Source organism: Panthera leo, chromosome B3 (assembly GCF_018350215.1).
Source record: "Panthera leo isolate Ple1 chromosome B3, P.leo_Ple1_pat1.1, whole genome shotgun sequence".
NCBI lineage: Eukaryota > Metazoa > Chordata > Mammalia > Carnivora > Felidae > Panthera > Panthera leo.
Genome location: NC_056684.1, coordinates 112,546,937 through 112,565,148, shown reverse-complemented (window position 1 = coordinate 112,565,148; position 18,212 = coordinate 112,546,937). Strand labels below are relative to the sequence as shown.

At 37.0% G+C, this 18,212-nt stretch overlaps 1 protein-coding gene across 3 annotated transcripts in view; it reads right to left on the bottom strand.

Annotated features, from left to right (window-relative positions):
• Positions 1 to 18,212, bottom strand: part of GPHN (gephyrin) — a 611,925-nt gene that overhangs the window by 20,941 nt on the left and 572,772 nt on the right. For all 3 annotated transcript variants that reach the window (XM_042943539.1, XM_042943540.1, XM_042943541.1), the window contains 2 exons: positions 11,962 to 12,049; positions 497 to 570 (listed from right to left, as the gene is read on the bottom strand). In XM_042943539.1, the coding sequence (XP_042799473.1) occupies positions 497 to 570; positions 11,962 to 12,049 (162 nt within the window). The remainder of the gene's footprint in view (positions 1 to 496; positions 571 to 11,961; positions 12,050 to 18,212) is intronic.

The window sequence follows — 18,212 nt, the reverse complement described above, 5'->3', positions numbered from 1 at the left end:
CCCAAAAACAAACAAACAAACAACCCAACAAACAATCTAGCCTTCTGTCCTCTCAAAAAGGGAAGGGAGGATTGATAAAACAGTCTGGGAAAATGGTGATAGTTACTGAAGCTAGGTGATGAGTACACGGGGGTTTCACTGTACTCCTTATTTTTGTGCATTTTGAGAATTTTCATACTAAAATGTTTTTGAAAGGAAAGAAAGCAGCAGTATGGGGAGAAAGAGAAAAAGAGAAAGAAGGAACTAGACATGGGAACTACAGAGAAAAGGTTTGGAAAATTGCTTTGCTTTGTTTATAATAAACCCAGTGACTCATAAAGAAGATGAATTCCCATTTCAGGTAGGCGCTACACTGATGCAAGGAATTCTAATACTATTTCTTTTATTAGAATAAATAATCCATAATAGAAAATGTAAAAAGAAAACATTTAAAACTTTGTTAGTCAAAGCAAGCCAAGCCAACCCCATATATGAGATAACAAGATTATTTTCATACCCTGGTTTCATAAAAACCCTGCCAAAATGGATCTGAGCATGAAGATCAATGTCCAGCACCTGCTTGAGATAGTCCTGCAAATATGAAAAATAATCACTTTACTTTCAAACATTCTAATATCAGACTTTCAAAACTTCAAATGAAAATAAAATGAATTTATAAGATTGAAATGAAAAGAAACACCTTATTTTAGTGAATTTGATTTACTTAAGACAAATATTCCTTCATCTCTTCATTCTTGTCATTCATTTATTCTTCAATATTGAGTACCTGGTATATGCTGAGTACTAATCTGGGCAAGGGGGATATGGGCTTGAGCAAAAGAGACAATGTCCCTGCTTTCATAAAAAATACATTCTAGTACAATTAGATAATAAACGAAATAACCACATTAGCATATAAATCGTTACTTGATGGGTTACTGTTTCTCTTTTAATATAGAATTTTATGTCTGAGAAAGGATGTTAGCAAATAAGAAGCTTAAGAAGTTGTGCTGGGGCAGGGAAACCACATGTATGTATACTATATTATTTTACTTAATGGACTTAAAATAATGCACACATTCCTTGAGGAAAGACTTGGACATTTGCCCACAGACTGCCAAATCTAAGTAAGTCAACTAAAATAAAAAATAGGGAGGGAGCTCTAAAACAGAGAGTAAAGGGAGTTTAATTGTTCCAAATGTATATTCTGCCAACAAAAACACAACCAGCTTAAAGTTACAACCAATCCACAGTGGTTTGACAAAACCTGACCTTTGAAAATGAAAGGCAACACTGCCATGCGGTTGGTTTTGTAGACATAAAGAAAACAAACTGCAGTCTTTAAAATTTCTCAACCTCTAGCTCTATTGCTGAGTTTCCTATTCATTAATCTAAGAGTAAGTCTAGTCACTTACTAAAATTTAAATATTGTACAGGCTTAGGATACTTTATTTTAAAAATCTGTTCCCTTCTATCTCCACAGCCTCAGCCAACATCATCTCACCTGGATTACTGAAATATGTGTCCTTGGCAATAGTCTTGCCCTCCTCCAATTCATTCCCCCCACAGTAGTAAGAGAGATCTGAAAACAAATCTGATCAAGTCACCATATAATACTTCAAAACTTTCTGGTTTCCATGAAAGAGTCTCATCTTTTTAATATCATATCTATGATTCTTGTATTTTCTAACCCCCTTTTATCATTCATTGCTCTCATCAGGCAATCCTCCTCCCATCCAACCCCATTCCTCAATCTCTCTTTCTCCAGTTTGAAACTTTCTTGCCTCCATTCTTTGAAAATGTTCTTACTTCTGTCTAGAATACTCTTTCTTTCTACCTTCCTCTCTCCACAGCTTATCTCAGTTTCACTTATCTTCTCAGCCTCCCCTTCATTCCCAAGGCTAGATTTGGACAAAAGATTGTTTATGTTTATTTTGAGGCTATGTTGTTACATACAAATTTAGAATTATTATATTTTTCTGATGAACTGATCCATTTAAATATATGAAATGTCCCTCCCAATAATCTACAATCCTGCTTACCTTAATTTTCTCTGATATTAATACAGCCACACCAGCTATCTTTTATTGCAATTTTTTTCTAATCTTTTCTTTCAATTTGCTGTATCTTTCCGTTTAAGGTGGGCCCTTTATTACCATGATACAATTTATTGTCTTTTCATAATCCAGGATGACAATTTTTAATCGGAGGATCTAGTCCATTTACATTTAATATAATTTCTGCTACATTTGGGTTTAAGACTATCACCCTACTATTTGTTACTTCTGTTTTTATTTCATCTTTTCTTCTTTTGAATTCACCACTTTTTGTTATTTTAATTTCTTTCTCTTCAATTAGCTTGTTAGTTACTAGTTTTTTTATTATTATTTTAGTGGTTATTTTAATTTTTTTTAATGTTTATTCATTTTTGAGAGACAGAGTGCAAGCAGGGGAGGGGCAGACAGAGAGGGAGGGAGACACAATCCAAAGCAGGCTCCAGGCTCTGAGCTGTCAGCACAGCCTGATGAGGGGCTCGAAGTCACAAACCACAAGATAATGACCTAAGCCAAAGTTGGATGCTTAACTGACTGACCCACCCAGGCGTCCCCTATTTTAGTGGTTATTTTAGAGATTATAATATGCATCCTTGACTTATTATAGTATACTATAATTTGATATTTTTATTACTTCCCAGACAATGCATGAGACTTAAAATATGGTAACTACATTTATTCCTCTCTGCTTTTTGTGCTATGATGTACCATATGTTCTATATAAATATTTAGTATATATAATATTTAGTATGTATATATTTAGTGTATGTATGTGTGTATATATATAACTATTATATATATTTCTATATATATTATACAAACATATACTCTACATTTATGATTTAATATATAATATTTATATACAAACCAATTTTAACTTCATAAGACATTATTATTTTATGCAATCAATAGTCATTTACATTTACCCACATATTAACACTTCTTTTTGTTCTTTAGTCCTTTCTGCATTTCCACACCTACACAATATTTCTGACTAAAAAATTCCAGTCTTTGCTAAGGCTGGTATATTTCCTATTTGTCCTTATTCCTAGAGCACTTCAAAGGTTTAAACTAAGAGCCTGAGATATTTGCCAGGGCCCCTCCCCACTGCAGGCCCTGAACGGCTAAGACTGCTAAAATTCTGTTTATTTTCTTAGCCTCTTACCTACTCTGTTATGGTTGGCTTCTTGGCCTCTTCTACCATTACACCTCCCCCCATCCCTCTGGCTTAGGAATTAGTAAATGCTTTGAGGAAAAATGTGGCAGAGAATTCTAGTGTTACTTCTCTGTCCTTCGCTTTTCTCTGAGATCTTGGTGCCTTAAATCCTGGATACCTCCGTTGTTCTCTTCAGACACCTGCTTTTTCTTCTCTTTTTTTTATTTAAAAAATTTTAAAAATTTATATAGCTTTTATAGTTGTTCTTGGTGGGAAGCTTGGTTCAAATAAGCCACTGTATTATAGTAGGAGCATAAATCTCCAGACCTTATGTGCTGTTATAACACTATGTCCTTCTGATATCACACACATAGGTTATACTGCAATTGCCTGATAATTGGTATATATCCTTTACTGGACTATACAGTTTGTAAGCATAGAAACCCTGTGTATATATAACAAACCCCTAGTGAATAGCACATGCCTTTCATTCACTCATTTCTTAGTTTGACAAATATTTTTGAGTGCCTATTATATATCAGGGATTCTATATGTGCTAGAGATATAATGGTGAAGAAGAATAAACAGGACACAAAGATGTTCTGTTGTGTTTTACTGGTGAAGACAGACTAAAATAAGTAAAGCAACAAATAAAATAATTATAACGTGTGGGTACATGCTATGAAAGAAATAAACAGGTACTAGGATAGAGAATAATTGGGTGGGGTAGCAGATAAGGAAAGGCCATTTTAAAAGAGGTGGTGAGGATGAGGATTCAGCCATATGAAGGATTCAGCCATACTTCCAGGCAGAGGGAAGTACATACTAAAGCTTCTAAAGCAGTAAAGAATGTGCCTAGAACTAAAAAGACAATGAGTAGGAAAGAGGCATAAGATGAGGTTGGAGAGACAGGCAGAAGCTATACCTGTAGGCTTTAAAGGTTATGATACAGAGTTTTAGAAAGCAGATATGCTCATTACATATTTGCTAAATGAATGGAAGTATTTTATTTTTCTTGAAAACAAAAAACCTCTCTGTTGTTAAAAATGTCCCTTTTCATTCTTTGTGAACATGAAGGAATGCTTAATCTTGCTGTGACAGAGGGACAGCTTGTACCAGACATAGCCATAAAGGCTGAGAATCATCATTATTTTTAAGTTTTTGTCTACCTATAGAAGCAGCAAGGATCTCTGTCTGATATTCTGAAAGCCGGAGTCAGATAGGAAGAAGAAAAATGAATGGATGAAGAAGCAAGGCCTTTTCCACAACTCAGGTAAGAACAAACAACATTAGACAAGTTGCAAAAGACTTTAAAATGGGCAACAAAGATTATTGGATGTCCAGTGTAGCACAAACTTCTGGCTTATTTGTGTGTTTCATCATCTTTGAGCTATTTTACAAAAATTAAGCTTTAGAAATGGAATATTATTCAGCTATAAAAAGAACGGAATCTTGTCATTTGCAACAACATGAATGGAGCTAGACAGTATAATGCTAAGCAAAATAAGTCAGAGAAAGACAAATAACATGATTTCACTCATATGTGGAATTTAAGAAGCAAAACAAACAACAAAGGGGAAAAATGGGAGGGATTGAGTGGGGGAGAGAGAGAGGGATGGAGGGAGGGAGAGAGGGAGGGAGACAGAAGGGGGGGGAGAGAGAGAGAGAGAGAGAGACTCTTAATTATAGAGACCAAACTGATGGTTCCCAGAGGGGAGGAGGAGGGAATGGGTGAAATAGGTGATAGGGATTTAGGAGTGCACTTATGATGAGCACAGGATGATGTACGGAAATGATGAATTACTACATTGTACACCTGAAACTAATACAACACTCTGTGTTAACTAACTGGAATTAAACTGAAATCTTGAGGAAATTTAAGCTGTAGAAAACTGATGATAAACAAGATTATTATTCATCTGAGTCTGAATGTGATGGAGGTGTTGGAAGGGGCAATCCAAGAGCCTCTCATCCCCAACCCTCCAGTTTTAGCAGGATCTAGAGAGAAGAGCCCCCATCTTAGGGCCACAGTAAAGTTTGCTTTACCAGGAGGAAGAAGAAAAACATACCAAAACAATTATATTGTCTCTTAAATTAGAAGGTGCTCTGTTCTGATGGACTTAGATAAATAACTGCTTATATAAATAGAATATTCCTAAAATTATCAGGCTAGAAGAAAATTTAACGTATTTTAAATCAGCTACATTAAAAGGTATTCTTATAATTTTAAGAATCAAAGATTACAAGTTAAGGTAAATCTTTAGCAAATGAGATAAGTTTTAGTTATTAAGAAAACCCACCAATGTTCTTTTTCTTATTTATCAGTGTGAAGTATAATTAGGCAAATATTTTTTATTTTGCTTGGGTTTTTTTTTCCTAAACTTACATAGGTTTATTCATCAAATAAGCTAATGCTATTCCTATATATTTTAAGAATGTGAAAAATGTAATATTGGGTACAATATAATTGACTCTTTATCCTGACAAACTTTAAATTTCAATAGTAATTATGTTTGTAGTATGTCAGCTTGAGAATAATTTTCAAGATCTTTAAGTAACTTAAAATCTTATTGAACTGATATTAAATTAACTTAATCAATGAATAATCATCAGACACCCGGATGATTTCTAAGTAAGACACAATCCTGGGTCATTGATAACTAAGCATAATTTAATATACAGGTCTTCCTTCACTCATGATGGAGTTACCTCCTGAACCTGCTGTAAGTTGAAAATATCATAAGTTGAAAATACATTTAATAAAGCTAACCCACCGAACATGACAGCTTAGCCTAAGCTACCTTAAGTGTGCTCGGAACATTTACATTACAGAACCCTTCTGTAAAGCCTGTTTCATAATACAGTGCTGAATACCTTATGTCATTTATTGAATACTATACTGAAAGTGAAAAAGAGGATGGTTGTGTGGGTACAGGATGGTTGTAAGTTTATCAGTTGTTTACCCTTGGGATTGTGGCTGACTGTGAGCTGCGACTTGCTGTGGCTGCCCAGAATCACGACAGAGAATTGCCCTGCATATCGCTAGGCTGGGAAAAGATCAAAATTCAAAATTTGAAGTCTGGTTTCTACTAATGTGCATCACTTTTGCACCATTGTAAAGTTGAAAATTCATTAAGTTGAACTACCATAAGTTGGGTACCATCCACACTTTTGTTTGAAAGTTAATATACTTTGCTTCTTACTTTTATATGCTAGGGAGAAGCTATATCTTTAGGTCATGTTAATTAATATGTTTGTTCATCTGTACTACATCAGGAAAGTACAGAAAGGACGCATGTGGCTGTAGAAAGTTATATTCTGTGTGTTTATGAACTTTGCTAGTCTTCTCAAATGCCTACATATGATTTCTCAATTATCTAGTTTTCACTGTGAAAGAAAAAATTAGTTATTTCCTTAAACATTTTGATGAAATATGGGTGGTTATAATTATGCTAGTAACAGTAATGACAGAGAAGTATAACGATGTGTGTTCTTTTGTTTTTCAAGGAAAAAAGAGTATTTTTTTTTTTTAAAGTCCAGCCAGCCCTCAAAATATTTGATCTCAGGACACTTTACACGCTCTTATTAAAATTTATATGGATCCCTAGAGCTTTTGTTTATGTAGGTTATGCCTATTGATAGTTACTGTATTAGAAACTAAAACTAAAATATTAAAAAAAATGTTGGTTCATTTGGAAACAGCAATGATATGGTCATGTTGTGTTTATATAAGTAACTTATTTTTTATGCATTGTTCTATAATTTTGACAATTCCTTTAACATTTGGCTTAATAGAAGTCAGTTGGATCCTCTTACTTGTTTCTGTGTTGAGTCTGATGAGATATTACACAATATACAGCCACTGGAAAAACTCACTGTACATTTATGAGAGAAAAAAGAATAATAAGTTCAGATAAAGTCTTAGGAATAGTTCTGACCTTGCAGACCCACTTAAAGGGTCAAGGGACCCTTGTTCTTTGTTCTAAAGTAAAGTGGCGGTTTGTTGCAAAATATAAAATAACATGATAAAGGGCAAAACTTTGAAAGACACTTTTATTTGCCTTGGTTTATAATACCTGTGTCTGAAATGAAGCTGAGAACTATTTTAAAATTTTAGTAAGTTCATTCAAGTTTGATGAGCTTATTTCTTTAGTTTAGTGATTAATGTTTTCCCCATGAAACTAAAGGTTATTCTTTTTGTGTAATCTTCCTTTTGTGCTTTATGTTTATTTTGCCTTTTTTAAAAAGAAATAAAAAATAAAAAATGAAGTTTCCTCATTTATGAATGAGCTAAGATTTTTTACGATCATGCTACTTTCTATGTTTATTTCCAAATATTTTATTGTTGCTTTGAAAAATTAGGCAACTAGTATTGTTTCTCAGGTATTCATGATCCTATCTTAAAAAATTTTTTTAAATGTTTATTTATTTTTGAGAGAGAGATAGAGACAGAGAGTGATTGGGGAGGGGGGATGTGGAGCAGAGAGAGACACACAGAATCCAAAGCAGGTTCAAGGCTTTGAGCTGTCAGCATAGACCCTGCCGCAGGGCTTGAACTCACGAACCGTGAGATTATGACCTGAGCCAAAGTTGGACACTTAATCAACTGAGCCACCCAGGCGTCCCTCATGATCCTATCTTAATTGAGGACTCAATTCTTTTTTGACAGCTCTTTTGATTTTGCCTTGTAAAGATGAGATCTAAATTTAGTAAAAGGTAAAAATTTCAGAATATCTTTTACATCTAAAACTGTCTCTGAAATTTCCTAGAGGGTCCCTAGAAAATCACAAAGATTTCTTCTTTCATCTTATAAAAAGATATGTTAGAAAGATTTAGGTTTCTTCGATATGTTACCATTGTAAGAGGTTCATGGGTGGGGAGTTGCTGTCATATCTGAGAAGACATGCTCAGTGTGCCCAAGGTTAGATCCATATATGTGGAAGTTCATATAAATAGTTTAGAAATTGTGTAGAGATTTGGCAATGCCTTACTGCCCATATATGTTTGCACTCTCAGCGGGAACACATAAAAACTTTTATGAAATAGTTACATACTGTATCTCAATGGAGAATTTTACTTATCTTCTATTCTGAAATTATTAGTTACAGCAACAAATTAAGTACAGCCATAAAGTGTCTGTCATCTTTGGAAAGTTTCTGTTTTACTCTAATGCTTGCTTAAAGGCTCTGCTTTTTTTGTACCTGCAACAAAGACAGATTCAGAGCACTAGGGAAAAGGACCATGGATAGGTAATTTGAACTACTGACACTTCAAAGAATAGTCTCTTGGGTACAGGCACCTGAGGTGATACAGCTGAGATAACTTTTATATAGTACCAGTAGACTCTGTCAGGAGTCCCAGGACTCTTTAGAATAGAAACAGATGGCTTCATGAAAGCGGACTGCTAACCCAAATATAGCAGAACAAGAATGACACAGGACTGAAATAAACAATAAGTGAAATTTTATTGTATTTATTTGTTTGGAATACTGATTAATTTTAATAGTCTATTGCTGTATGGCTCTAGATTTGCAAAACAAAGTCAAGAAGGCCTATATGGTTAATGAACGCTTTTGCTGTTAAATAATCAGGGCAAGCCTTTGAGACCAGCCTTTTTTGGTGATCAATAATGATCTTTATGCTTATTTTGATCATATGAGATAGGAGGGAGACACTGTCAGGAAAAAATTAAGAGACTTTCAAATAGACAAAAAAAAAAAAAAAAATTACTGGGTGTCCAGTGTAGTGTATCCTCCTTGGTTATCTGTGCCTTTCCTTGTCTTTGAGCTATTTTACAATCCTGTAGGTTGTGAAAAATTTATAGTAATGTAATCATTCTTTTAAAAATGTTTATTAATTTATTTTGAGAGAGAGAGAAAGAGACAGCAAGTATGGGGGAGGGGCAGAAAGTGAGGGAAAGAGAATCCCAAGCAGGTTCTGTGCTGACAGTGTGGAGCCTGACGCAGGCTCAGTCTCACGAACTGTGAGATCATGACATGAGCCAAAACCAAGATTTGGAGGCTTAACTGACTGTATAGTACTCTGCATAGTAATGCATATAATTCTTTAGTTTTCATAGCAAAAAGCAGATACTATGTACTTGAAATTGTCAGTATTTTACAAAAGTAAACACTTGGGGGCAGAGGGAGGTGGAAGTAGGAAAAGATTTTGAGGGAAGCAACTGTGGAAGAGCCATTTTTTCTTGGCTGAGAAGAGGATTGAGGTCTGTGGGTCTCACAAGCATTAGGAGCTCCTTCCCCTTGCCCTAAGGCTCCCAGCCTCCCCATGATCCCAGTGTGTCTAGCAAGTCCCAAAGGAGCAAATAACTGAGACCTAATGGCACTAGAGAGATGCTCTAGGTGTATCCGGTGCAGACTGGTGACCACACGTGTCTTCCTGATCTGCTGTTGGCCTCTTAAGCCCTTTACGGTTTCTTGGCACAATCCTTGAGTGGGTGAGTTCCATAATGGCTTCATAAAATTTCTTGCCTGTTCTGTAGCATAGGTGCTCATAGTAGGATTTAAGTTGAATCAAGTAAATAAATTTCTTGCATACCTGAGTTTCTGCACACAAGATTCATGCTTGTTACATAATGCTTTTTGGATCTTTCCTTGACCTCCCTGCCTTTTCAGCGACTGGTTTTCAGGCTTAGCCCTTGGGCTGAAGCAGATATTCTGTTTCTTATGCTTTTCCTTCCTCCTGCCACTGAGTACAACTGAAATTCTTTTTTGGCAACTAGAAGGTTGGCAGGAGTCTGCAGCACTTAGGCTTTATGTCTTTCTTCCCAGTTCCTTTTTTGTCTCATTCCCACTCAAGGAGGAAGAAAGGACAATTATTAGCTCCCATGGAATACTACGGGATGCCTAGTTCCTAAAATCTCTTCCCTAGTAAACTAAAGGTTTAGTGTATTTTACCATACAGATAGTAAAATAAATAAAACCAATGTGCTTTACTATATTGCTTCTTTATTTTTAAGTCCCTAGGAAAAATCACATATTTGTGAGCACTAATAAAGAAGGTTAAGGTTGAGAAGTGTTCTGTCCTTACCAGAGTTGAGTCACAATTGCCAAACCTATGTATGTTACAAGCTAGTTGCTTTCAGAAATATTGGAAAAGACAAACTTCAGGTTTTTCAAACAGGTATTGTTCTATAATTAAGCTCATTTGCAACCAAGATAAATTATACATGGAATACTCCCTGGAAACAAATTTAACATTAAGTACTCTTTTAAAAAATTTTTGTTTTTAATGTTTATTCATTTTTGAAAGAAAAAGAGAGAGCACAAGCAGGGCTGGGGCAGAAAGAGAGAGAGGGACACAGAATGCAAAGTAGGCTCCAAGCTCTGAGCTGTCAGCACAGAGCACGATGCGGGGCTCTAACTCACAAACCATGAGACCATGACCTGCCAAAGTTGGACACTTAACCGACTGAGACACCCAGGTGCCCTAACATTAAGTACTCTTAACTTCAGGGTTTGCTCTTGTGTTACCACAGGGAGTTTGATGGTAATGAAAACAGACAGGCTGAAAATTATTTCTTATAGCTCTATCACAATGCAGACTTCAGCCCTGGCCTTTGTGATCTCAAAAGAGGTCTGCAGCAATTTGCTCCACCTGGGGCTAAGGACTTCTGTGAGACACTAAGACTAACCTAGCCATCTGTCTGCTATAAGGAGAATACCTACCCACACTTCAACACTTTCATTCTTGGATGTAATCTGAGATGGTTGTCTTAGACTGAGATTCTCTATTTTTCTTCTATGGTTTTTGGCCACTTAAGGGCTGTTTGTAAACACTCTAAAACTAGTTGTGAATGAAAGGTAGACATTCTCTATTCACACAACTGAATTCTGCTAAAGAGTAAGGTTATAAATTTAGGCAGTTTTATAGCTAGAGAGGGCAGAGACCAAGAACAATCATATATATAAGATCTAGCCAAAAATTAATTATGCTCTTGGAAAATCTGAATTTTAGTAAAAACTGCCATTCTGACAATATTTTTATAATTTTTCAGTTTAGTCATTAATATGAAAAAATAAAAGATGGAAAGGGATTATAGGCCAGTAAAAACATTTTGTGTTCTGAAATATTTTTGAGCCAAAACATCAGGTTGGTTACTGTAGTAAAGTATATTTTGCTTTTATAACATTATTCAGTAGTCCCAATAATCGTCATGAACCAACACATTTCATTAAGATATATAAATTTAATGATACTGGGACACTGGAATTGGGATTTTTAAAAGACTAAGCATATATTTTATGCAAATATACTTAGTCTTATAAAATCCTATATATGCTTATATATATATGTTTGCATTTTATTTCCTTCATTTATTATGATTATGAGCCTTATTATTTGTCAAAAGGGGCAATGGAATGCCTAATTCTATCTTTCTTCCCTCTGGGAAGCTAAGGGTTATCAGGTTTGGAATATGTGGCAGGGGAGGACAGGATCTTGGAGCTTTATCTTGGGGTTAAATATCATGCATAAAGGAAGTCGTAATGTTATAGCAAAGTTGAGCGAGCAAAGAAACAGAAATCTACAGGGGAACATCGGAACCATTTTGCATGCTGTGGGATTCTCCAAGTTGCTCCTGATCTACCCATACTGCATCCCTTTTAGAATGCCCAGAAATTTCTGAAGCCCTAGGGATTTCCAGATTTGTGCAGGTCTGGTTATGGGTAACAGATATGTACCAGACTATAGTTAATAAACCATATGCAAGGACATTACAGCAGATAAATTTTCATGAATCCCATTTTTTCATACCTTTTCCCCCATGGATACACCCCCTGATGTGATGATGACATCAGCACGACTGATACCCTCATTCAAGGCATTGAGTAAGTCATCTGGGCTGGAAAGAAATAAAGACAAATAAGTTAATCATATGGACAAGATTTTACATATGAGTGCCAACTTAAAACTAAACCACTTTATTCACTGGGTAGGCATTAACATGGGTATAGCATTATACTATGTATGAAGTGACAATCAAAAAGGTCTCTGTCCAATAGGAGCCTAAGTCTTACTGCAGAGAAAGGACATCATAAGTGCAGAAATTGTGGCTACTGATAATTTCACAGGACTTTTTGTTCTAACAAGGAAGAGACATTGAGGTGTTGGTAGGCTGTCTAACCATCTCAGTTTGCCTAGGATAATCCCAGATTTAGTACTGAAAGTCACATGTCGTAGGAAATCCCAGGCAAATCAGGACAGTGCGTGACCCTAGATATTGGAGAGGTCACACAAGACTCTTTAGAGGGGATATGACTCAAGTTAGTTAGACCTTGAGAAATGGGCTGGATGTTTACAGGTGGAAGGAATGAGAAAAGGCTTTATAAAAAAGAATATCAGCCTGCAATGCAGCCTCACTGGGGATTAATATGGAGAAAATAAACTGTCTAGAACAGTCATGTAAGTTTATCTATTTTCCATTTGAGTCTGAAAGCAGGAAAGACCAGGGTCTCAGCTCAGACAATTGGGCAGGAGGATTTCCCTCTTACTCAGTCTTTCTTCTATTCAGGTCTTCAGTTGATTGGATGAGACCTAGCAACATCAGAAAGGGCAACCTGCCTTAGTTACTGATTCAAATGTTGGTCTCATCCAGAAACACCCTCACAGGCACACCTAGAATAATGTTTGGCCAAATGTCTGGGCACCTGATGGCCCTGTCAAGTTGACATATCAAACCATCAGAGTCAGACTATGAAGGGCCTGTTGACCACGAGAAATTTACCTTTATCCTCTGCACAATGGAACATCTTTAACATATTAAATAGGACAATGACATAAGCAGGTTTGAGATTTAGAAACTGAATTCTGTAGGAGTCTGGGGGAACTAGCATGGGCAAGGGCAGTCAGGAGGCTTCTGCAGTGATCAGGACATGGGGTGTCAGCTTGGGGAGCAGGTTGTGATGGAGACTGAGAGAAATTATATACTCCAGAGATATTTAGAACTTAGTATTGGATACGGGAGAGGGGGAAGAAGGAGAGGTCAGGGCTGAACCCAAGTTTCTAGCCTTGACAACTACAAGGAAGGAAAGGGAAGGGAAGAGAAGGGAAGGGAAGGGAAGGAAAGGGAAGGGAAGGGAAGGGAAGGGAAGGGAAGGGAAGGGAAGGGAAGGGAAGGGAAGGCAAGGCAAGGCAAGGCAAGGCAAGGCAAGGCAAGGCAAGGCAAGGCAAGGCAAGGCAAGGCAAGGCAAGGCAAGGATGTAGAATGACTGGGATAGGATAGTATTTTGGAGGGCCCTTAAGGTCAAAAATTGGGACTTCATCTAACAAGAAAAGGGTGGTGGTGGGGGGGGGTCCCTAGAAATATGAAGAGGCAGTAGGTATTTATTGGGGAAAAAAGGGTGGGAGAAAAAACTAGGAAGGCAGAGACTGTATGAAATATTCTAAGAGGGTAAAAGGACAGGATGAACATCAGGAATTGAAACTAGGCAGATTCCTGATAGTCAACTGAAAAGACAAATATACAGGACCATTGCTTGCACAGGTCAAAGGCCTGGGAAGAAGAGGTGGAGCAAAATCAAGAGTCTATCCTCTGGATGTTAGAAGGGTTACAAAGGCATACTTTGAGATTGATGAAGCAAGAAATCAAACAAAGTGCCAGGCATGAGGGCTTATGGGCAGATAGGAAGGCAAGGGTGAGCTAAAAAGAACTATCTAGTTACCATCTGAAACTATAAAGCACTGCACATGCATTCCTCTTTAAATGACAGAGTGCAGGAAGGGAGGCTTTTGAGGAATATCTGTCTAGCAATACCCTTGTTTTCTGAGAACTTCTTACCTGTGCAGAGGGGATGTTCTCTTTCTCTCCCCTGGACATTCAACACGTACATCGAAAAAGGGAGCAATCCTAGCTTCTGCTTTTCTAGTTCTAGTTCTAGTTCTAGTTGAGGCCTATTTTGCTCCTGGGTTCCATGAGATAGCCCTACATCTTCCCATAAACCCCTCCTTTTTTTTATTATATGAAATTTATTGTCAAATTAGTTTCCATACAACACCCAGTGCTCATCCCAAAAGATGCCCTCTTCAATGCTCATCACCTACCCTCCCCTCCCTCCCACCCCCCATCAACCCTCAGTTTGTTCTCAGTTTTTTTAGAGTCTCTTATGCTTTGGCTCTCTCTCCCACTCTAACCTCTTTTTTTTTCTTTTTTTCCTTCCCCTCCCCCATGGGTTTCTGTTAAGTTTCTCAGGATCCACATAAGAGTGAAAACATGGTATCTGTCCTTCTCTGTATGACTTATTTCACTTAGCATCACACTCTCCAGTTCCATCCACGTTGCTACAAAGGGCCATATTTCATTCTTTCTCATTGCCACGTAGTACTCCATTGTGTATATAAACCACAATTTCTTTATCCATTCATCAGTTGATGGGCTTTTAGGCTCTTTCTACAATTTGGCTATTGTTGAGAGTGCTGCTATAAACATTGGGGTACAAGTGACCCTATGCATCAGTATTCCTGTATCCGCTGGGTAAATTCCTAGCAGTGCTACTGCTGGGTCATAGGGTAGGTCTATTTTTAATTTTTTGAGGAACCTCCACATTGTTTTCCAGAGTGGCTGCACCAGTTTGCATTCCCACCAACAGTGCAAGAGGGTTCCCGTTTCTCCACATCCTCTCCAGCATCTATAGTCTCCTGATTTGTTCATTTTGGCCACTCTGACTGGCGTGAGGTGATATCTGAGTGTGGTTTTTATTTTTATTTCCCTGATGAGGAGCGATGTTGAGCATCTTTTCATGTGCCTGTTGGCCATCTGGATGTCTTCTTTAGAGAAGTGTCTATTCATGTTTTCTGCCCATTTCTTCACTGGATTATTTGTTTTTTGGGTGTGGAGTTTGGTGAGCTCTTTATAGATTTTGGGTACTAGCTCTTTGTCCGGTATGTCATTTGCAAATATTTTTTTCCCATTCTGTTGGTTGCCTTTTAGTTTTGTTGATTGTTTCCTTTGCTCCATAAACCCCTCCTTTGCTTAAGCTAGCCTCATGTTTTTTTGTTAACTTGAAATCAAATGGTAGCTCGGTGAGATAGCATATATTTCCCCAAATTTCTCTTGGTAGTGAAGTTTTTTCATGTCCCTTTACCTTAATGCACTATTTGATGGGGGAGGGAGGGAAAGAGGAGGTAAAGGGGGTGGAAGAGAAGTAGAAGATTTGTAACTAGAACATCATTTCACTCTTTTTCCAGGGGTGACAGAGGTAAGGAGAGGAGCTTGAGATTCATCTGAGAGGCTACCTTCAGTTCTCTAAGGCTCTATAAGAGATAAGCCAACTGGGAGGTGGTATAGCACAGAGATCAAGAGTATGCTCTAAAGTCAGATGCCTGAGTTTAAATCCTGGGGCTACTACCTGTTAGATGGAGAACCTTGGACAAGTTGCCTAACTTCTCTGTGCTTCAGCTTTCCTTCTACAAAGTAGAGATAGTATAGGGTTGTTATGAGGATTAAGTGACATAATACATATAAAACAGTTTATGGAATAGTATGCAGTCCAAATTAAGTTTTAAAAGAAAGGTTAGTTGTTGTTATTATTGCTGCACTACTGACAGAAGCTTATCATATAAACACACCTAACAATCTGGCAGAGTTCAACTTTAGCATGTTTGACAGTATAGGAGAATATTCATGACTAAAACAGAAGAAAATCATAGTTTGGGCCTCAGATACATTCAGAACTACATGTGAAAAGTCTAAATGGCTCAATAGCAAGCCAGGCCTGGTTCCGGCCTAAATAGTTTCATCTAATGTTCTCTTACTGGATCTGGATAAAATTCTCCTCTTCAAGCACTGGTCTGTCAATGAAGGTACTGGGGGTTGTTTGGCTTTGGGAAGCAAGCTCCCAAGGAGAAAACACAAAAATAGAAGTTTGAAAAATGGCTCACATGAGGTTCAAACTACAAACATAGGACTCTTTAAAATCATCCACTTAATTACTTATGCAGCCGAAAAGGTACCCAGATATTTAATAAAGTTAGGATCTATGTGTAAAACACTTAAAAAACTTAAAAAAATCCCTTTCAAAGTTAAACACATTGGGCAAACTTCTTGGAAGAATTATATTCAATAATGGATGTATTTAAAGAATTATTTTAAATGTTCATTTATTTTTGAGAGAAAGAGAGTGTGAACAAGGAATGGGCAGACAGAGAGGGAGACAGAGTATCCAAAGTGGGCTCTGCACTGACAAGAGACAGTCTGATGCGGGGCTTGAACTCATGAACTGCGAGATCATGACCTGAGGCGAATTCAGACGCTTAACTGACCACCCAGGGCCACCCAGGTGCCCCTAAAGTATTTTTGAATTAAGTATTTTGTACAGGTTTTTCATCAATCTTTTTCATTTTGTGTTAGGGAAAAAGATAGGAACTTATCTAGTTGTGTTAAAATACTATAAGATATACACATGTTGGGTTCCTGATTATTGCATGCCTAGAGCTCTCGGACCCTTTATCATTAGGGTGAGTCAAATGGTTGGAAAAAGGAGTAAATGGAAAGAATATAAACACAGGTTGATGTAGAATGTGCTTCTGGTGAATGGACAATGAATATCATCAACAAAATACAATTTTGTGTTAATATAATTTTCACCAATTTTATAATAGGTAATTTATAACATGTCAGCTCTAGAGGATTATAGTAAAGTCCTTGGAAACAAAGCAGCAGTGACATGCACATCTTCATGGATTAATCTTTGTATGTGGATAAAGGTCCTGGGATAGGCCAGCTGATGATGCAAATAAAAACACTTTTCAGTGAATTTTTTCTTAATCATTGTTTTTATATTATCTGGGGGAGATTTTTTCCCCCTATTTTATAAAACTGCAGAGTCATCAACTCTCCACATGAAAAATTTTAATTTGCAGAAATAAACTAAGAGGGATTTTATGCCAAGTCCTTACTATAATTTATTATGTTTCAAAGAATATCTCGTGTATTCCTGTGAATCTTAAGGTTGGAAAGGCCTTTGCGGGGCGGAGGGGGGGCGGTTCATTGTGTTCAGTATCACAGCTGGGTGCATTCTTTAGGTCTTTCTCTTCTCTTTCTCCTTCTGCCCCTTTCTTTGACTCTACTTTCTGTTGCATACTTCTGTGCCTGGGATCTAGTAAGAGATCACAGCTTACTAGAGGGACAGGTACAAATGTACGAAAACAGAGGATCTATGACTTCATTTATGTTGTATACTATAACTCCACTTATTACTTCACAATCAGTCTGTGAGGTGGATTGGACAGGTATTATCATGCCCATTCTACAGAAAAGGAAAGTAATATTCAGAGCAAAGTAGTGTTTTAAAGGTAGACAGCAATAAGCGGCAAAGCTAGAACTAAAACCTCTGGATCCTCATTATGTGTTTATTCCATCCTACTGACTAACCAGACTGACTGTCCAGTTTTTTCAGGAGTATGAAATGTCATATGAGGAAAATTCTCATGAGAATGGGCCCTTGTGCAAAAGCACCAAATAGAGGATGTTAAGGCAAAAAAGTGAGAATCTGCCTATGCTAACTAGAAAAGTACATGTGGGGACATGTTAGTATAATTCTGGGGAATGAAATAAATGTGATTCTTAATCCTATATTTAGATGGAAACTAGGTAAGATTTTGACTAAACATGACTTTATGGGCTTGTTTACAAGTCAGACATTTGCTCTCTTTTTTATGATATATACTGTTAAATTAATTAATTAGTTAATTAACTTACTTTGACAGAGAATCTCAAGCAGGCTCCATGCTCAGCACAGAGCCTGATGTGGGACTTGCTCCCATGACCCTGGGATCATGACCTGAGCTGAAATCAAGAGCTGGATGCTTGACTGACCGAGCCACCCAGGCGCCTCTCATATTATATTTTAAATGACAACATATTTCCAATATAAGATAATAGCATAACACCCATGTATTCATCTCTCAGATTTGACAAATGCTGATATTTTTCATTTATTTCATATTCCCTCTCTGTCACCTTTTTACTTTTAAGAAATAAAAACAGATTTGCTTTCTAAGACTAGGCA